We start from the raw sequence: 4,361 nt of genomic DNA, 5'->3' as shown, positions 1-4,361 counted from the left end.
CAAAGTCTGAGATTAAGGTGCTGTTTAATCTGCATCTATCGCGATGATAGGTAACGTAGCTGGAGAATCATCGTGGGGGCCTTCACGTTAACCGAGTTAGTTACAGCAAACCCTGCAATTAGGGATTGTTAACCGGATAAAACCTTACGCGTGCTCCGCGTGAGTGGACGCGGGAAAAAACGAGCAGCATTTAGAAAATGAGGAGTAACGCGGCTCCCTGATGCGTTTAAACGAATATTTTATCCTATGAATTTCAGCCGGACGAAAATCAAAAGCTATTACTCTTCGTTCGGTGGCTTCGAGTACCTTCTGGCGAAATTGATTCTTTCGTAATCACGATCCTCCTCCTTGTTCGAATCGAATGGTTAAAAAATCTGCGTCTACGTAGTTGCTTCCTCCGATATCATGGAATAGATCCATAAACTATCCTCTCTACGAGCTATCGGTCTTCGTTCGATATTTTCAAGTACCTGCTCGATGAAATGGATCCTTTGGTCGGATCTTTTGCCAGCTGTAGTCCGCGATTTTTTAACGAATCGTAAGAAATTTCTAACAATCGTGCATTCGGTTCATTTTAAAGCTCTCTTTCTGAATTCGAACGCCACTCTGTTAGAGGAATAGAACGGAATGGTATCGTCGACCAAGAACTGTCTACGGTATCGTTGACCGTGTATAACCTTAGCAGCAGCTCGGAAATTGGTATCGAACAAATCACTGTTTCGAGAGCACATTCTTTTCGACCCGTCTAATGTTTCTTTTTTGGAGAACGTAGCCGGTTTGGAAGCCGGTTGCTACCGATCGCTAAATTCATTCCGATGTAGACAGTTATTAGGTGGCTAGAGCCGGTGTAAAACGTCGCTATAATGATCGGTTACTAACTAACTGGCTTTCTCCACTATCCCCGCGACGTATAAACATCTACGTATGCATACGTAGACCGGTGCACGTAGGCCGACGTACCCGCGGGCATCGTCGATACTGTTTACACCGTAGTAATTTGCTAATGGCCAGGCCAACACGATGAATTTGGGATCGAGTGGTTGCGTGGTCTGCATCTCGATCGCGCGGGATCGACAGATCACGCGGCTCGAATGATCGAACCTCGATCACCATCGGGACACGCCTCTACTCGTTCTCGTCCACCTCTTATCGTACGCCGCGCGTTATCGAGTCAACTTTTTCTCAACAAATTTTTACAATCGAACGCTCCAACGTCCCACTATTGTTCGACGCGATTGATATTTGAAGAACGACGCATCGCGGCCTTCGTCGTTTTCGAACTGTCCTTTCGGTTGTTTGGATTTCATCTAGAAAATACGTACGCGAGAAAAAAAAAAAAAAAGAGGAAAAGAAAAGAAAGACGATTATACGCACAGCGGATAATCCGGTGTCCCAGCAGGTAATATTTTCAGAAAATTAGATCGCGCCGTGTTGGATCGAGCGTTAAAGAGTAAAACGCGTGATTAAAGCGTGTCCGTTATGCGTTTAGTTGCGATTGAGTTCACCGGAGCTCGCGAGACATTACTTAAACCCTGTGTAGCACGCAAGTTCGATCAGAGCATATGGTCGAGTTGAACGAAGCAGCGTACCTAAGGCTGCGTCAGTTTTGATCGGCGGATCGTTTTGTCGGTAATCGTTCGATTTATCAACCTGAAGATCGTTAGCACTCAGAGGGGGACGAAGGTATTCACGATGCCGCTAATTAGCTGACGCGCATTAATGGTCTGGGACTCCATTAAACTGTAAAATATTTAAATAACTCGTCGACGGGCGTGCCTGGGCGCGAATTACTTGTCATAAGTCAGTCGAGCAGGAGTTGCAAGCTCTTGAAAACTCCTAACCAGAGTTATAATGTATGTGCAAGGGAATAGCATACTCTTCTTTTTCCTTCAGGAAGTTGACGAACCTATAAATTAAATATTTTTCATCATGTCGCGCGTGCTTTTATTCGTTGAATATCGATATCATTGGATAATCGATAGAAAGGCTTCGTATAATAAAGAACGCCGTTCATTTTCTTTCTTTTGTCTGTCCCCTCGCCACCTCCGCTTGCTTTTTCTCTTTTTGTCTTCCTTTCGCCTAGCAGTAATTTATTCGTGGTAAAAAGAGGAAGGTAAAAGGATCAATGAAATACAATGAACTGGAAATCTAGTGTTCGTTTTTACTCGTGGAAAATGAAACGAGAAATCGTTCGAACGACGTTGTATTTTTTTCGTTTTGTCCAAGATCTTCGAATAGATTGATAATTCCTAGTCACAACTTCGATCACTCTTTACACTAACATCTGAGGAATCGTAATATTTCTTCTTCACTATGGTACGATGCGAACGTTTGGAACGTTGCTCCTCTGAAACGACTTTCGAAAAAAAAAGTCTAATATTGTCGTGCGTTACGCAGTCGGGAAATTATTTGCAAGATCCCCTCACAAAGTTACGTCGTTAATTATTTACAGGTAACTTACGCAACTAGGTATACTTATACAGTCGTAAAACTTATTATAACTTGTCGTTGAACATTCAAGAATTAAAGAACGCGTATATAAATAGTATTTTCTCTTATCTAAAATGCGTACGACGGTCTATGTAAAAATAAAGAAATAATCGAAATTAAATAATTTCGTTCGTATCGGACGAATATTTCGTCGAAAATCCTTTAACTCGCGTCTTACAATTTCATTGGTTCGAAACGTTAACTCTCCTTTTTAGAATAAAACATAACAATTTCGATATTGACGATAAAAATCTTGTACGGTTAAAAATATACTCGAGAGCGAAGTCCTTGTCGCGTAGCCAAGTATTTTTCTGGACGGACATCTTTCGATGATGTTTGCTTAAAAATAATCTTATAATCGCAAGTAGATGTTCTCGGTTCGCCAAACACGGTGAGTGACTACGTCCTCCATCCTTTCGCCGATTGTTTTTCAAATCTATCGAATCCGCGTTGAACGCATTTAAAAATTCCATGAAAATTCTGTATGTTCTCGTCCGGTGTTCTTCGTCGGATGCTTCCCGCGAGCCATAATCACAAACGTACTTGTCGTTGTTTTGGCGAAATCTGTATTCGCGGAATCCTAAATTTTCACGATCGCCGAAAGATAGATTTGAAAGACATTCGGAAGCACTTCGTGTAAATATATATATAGTATAGATATACGTATGTTATAGCTCGAAACATTGCCTCACCATTACTGCATATTATACACATTATTGTACACGAAGAAACACATTCGCTTGATTCTTCGTTCTTTCCGTAATCGTCTAAACGTAGAGTCGGTATTCTGAATGACATTAAGAGAAAGGTTGAAGAAACGTGTTTGTACATGGACAGGTATATCGTCCTTCTTTTAATGAACGATGTCGTAAAAACTGTCTGTCGCTTGAGTCATTGATTCATTGGGTCACGGTCCATGCTAAAGAGCAATGACAATTCCAACGTCCACCAAAAAACTCGTCTACTAATTGCGAGTTTTCTAAACGGTCGCTCGAGTTGTCAACGCAGACGCGACGCTCGAATCGTTGGTTTCTCGTTGTGTATTGCAAGAAATCTGTCGCACGAAGCATGTTGCCTAAAGTCTACCGAGAGTCTTCGAATTCCATAAGAGCCAACGATAGTTAAGACGATGACAAGTATCCCGAGATCGCGTTCGGTTTACCTCTTTAACTCGATAATCGCTGGCACGCAATTTGAAATACAATCGAGTCCAGCGTTCCTAAGATTAGATATTACGTAACGAAGGCACAAAGTGATCACAAAGTGAAAGAAGGATAACTATTGTTCAACCTTCCTTCGCGTACACGCGATTAATTACAAAGTGGTCGGCTACTTCGCAGCGACTTCTTTGGCTCGTATCTTGTACGAAACATACGGAAACGTGGACCTAAGGAGACGCGAAATACTTTGTATCGGTCGGCAGGATCGCATTAGGGAACGCGTATCTCGGAGGTTACGAGTGAATTTTTCCACCACTTGTCGCATCGGCCACGCCAGCATGGTAGGTCGCGTTTCAGGTTTTTTCTACGCAGTTCCGTTCTACTGGCTCCGTTTGCTCGATCTGGGACAAAGGAAACAGTGGTTCGACGGGAAGAGATGACGACCATCGTCGTGGTTGGCGATTTGGATCAATGAATCAGAGTAGATGTAGAGGCACCGGTGATGGAATCGCAGTTTCTAGCTGTTTTTAGAACAGCGAGTCTCTTCAGCTGATGAGATCTCCGCTCTTGCGAAGCATCTCCAGGTGGAGCTCGTATTCTCTGGCCTTGAGTCTGAGAGAGGCGATGCTGTTGGTTCGTCTGTCGATGTCGGGCAGTCCGACGCTACCCGTGGGCGAACCTTGGGGTGAACTGGCTGTCGGCGGTGGCGGT

The 4,361-nt window shown here is 43.2% G+C and overlaps 1 protein-coding gene across 3 annotated transcripts in view; it reads right to left on the bottom strand.

Moving 5' to 3' along the window:
* Positions 1 to 2,141: 2,141 nt before the first annotated feature.
* LOC100749065 (homeobox protein aristaless-like) overlaps positions 2,142 to 4,361 on the bottom strand; it is a 36,275-nt gene continuing 34,055 nt past the window's right edge. For all 3 annotated transcript variants that reach the window (XM_033324039.1, XM_033324038.1, XM_033324040.1), the window contains one exon: positions 2,142 to 4,361. In XM_033324039.1, the coding sequence (XP_033179930.1) occupies positions 4,196 to 4,361 (166 nt within the window). In that variant the 3' untranslated portion in view covers positions 2,142 to 4,195.

The sequence above is a fragment of the Bombus impatiens genome, unplaced genomic scaffold (genome assembly GCF_000188095.3).
Source record: "Bombus impatiens unplaced genomic scaffold, BIMP_2.2 scf_1445, whole genome shotgun sequence".
NCBI lineage: Eukaryota > Metazoa > Arthropoda > Insecta > Hymenoptera > Apidae > Bombus > Bombus impatiens.
The sequence above is the reverse complement of the archived record's forward strand: the minus strand, read 5'-3'. Positions and strand labels throughout refer to the sequence as shown.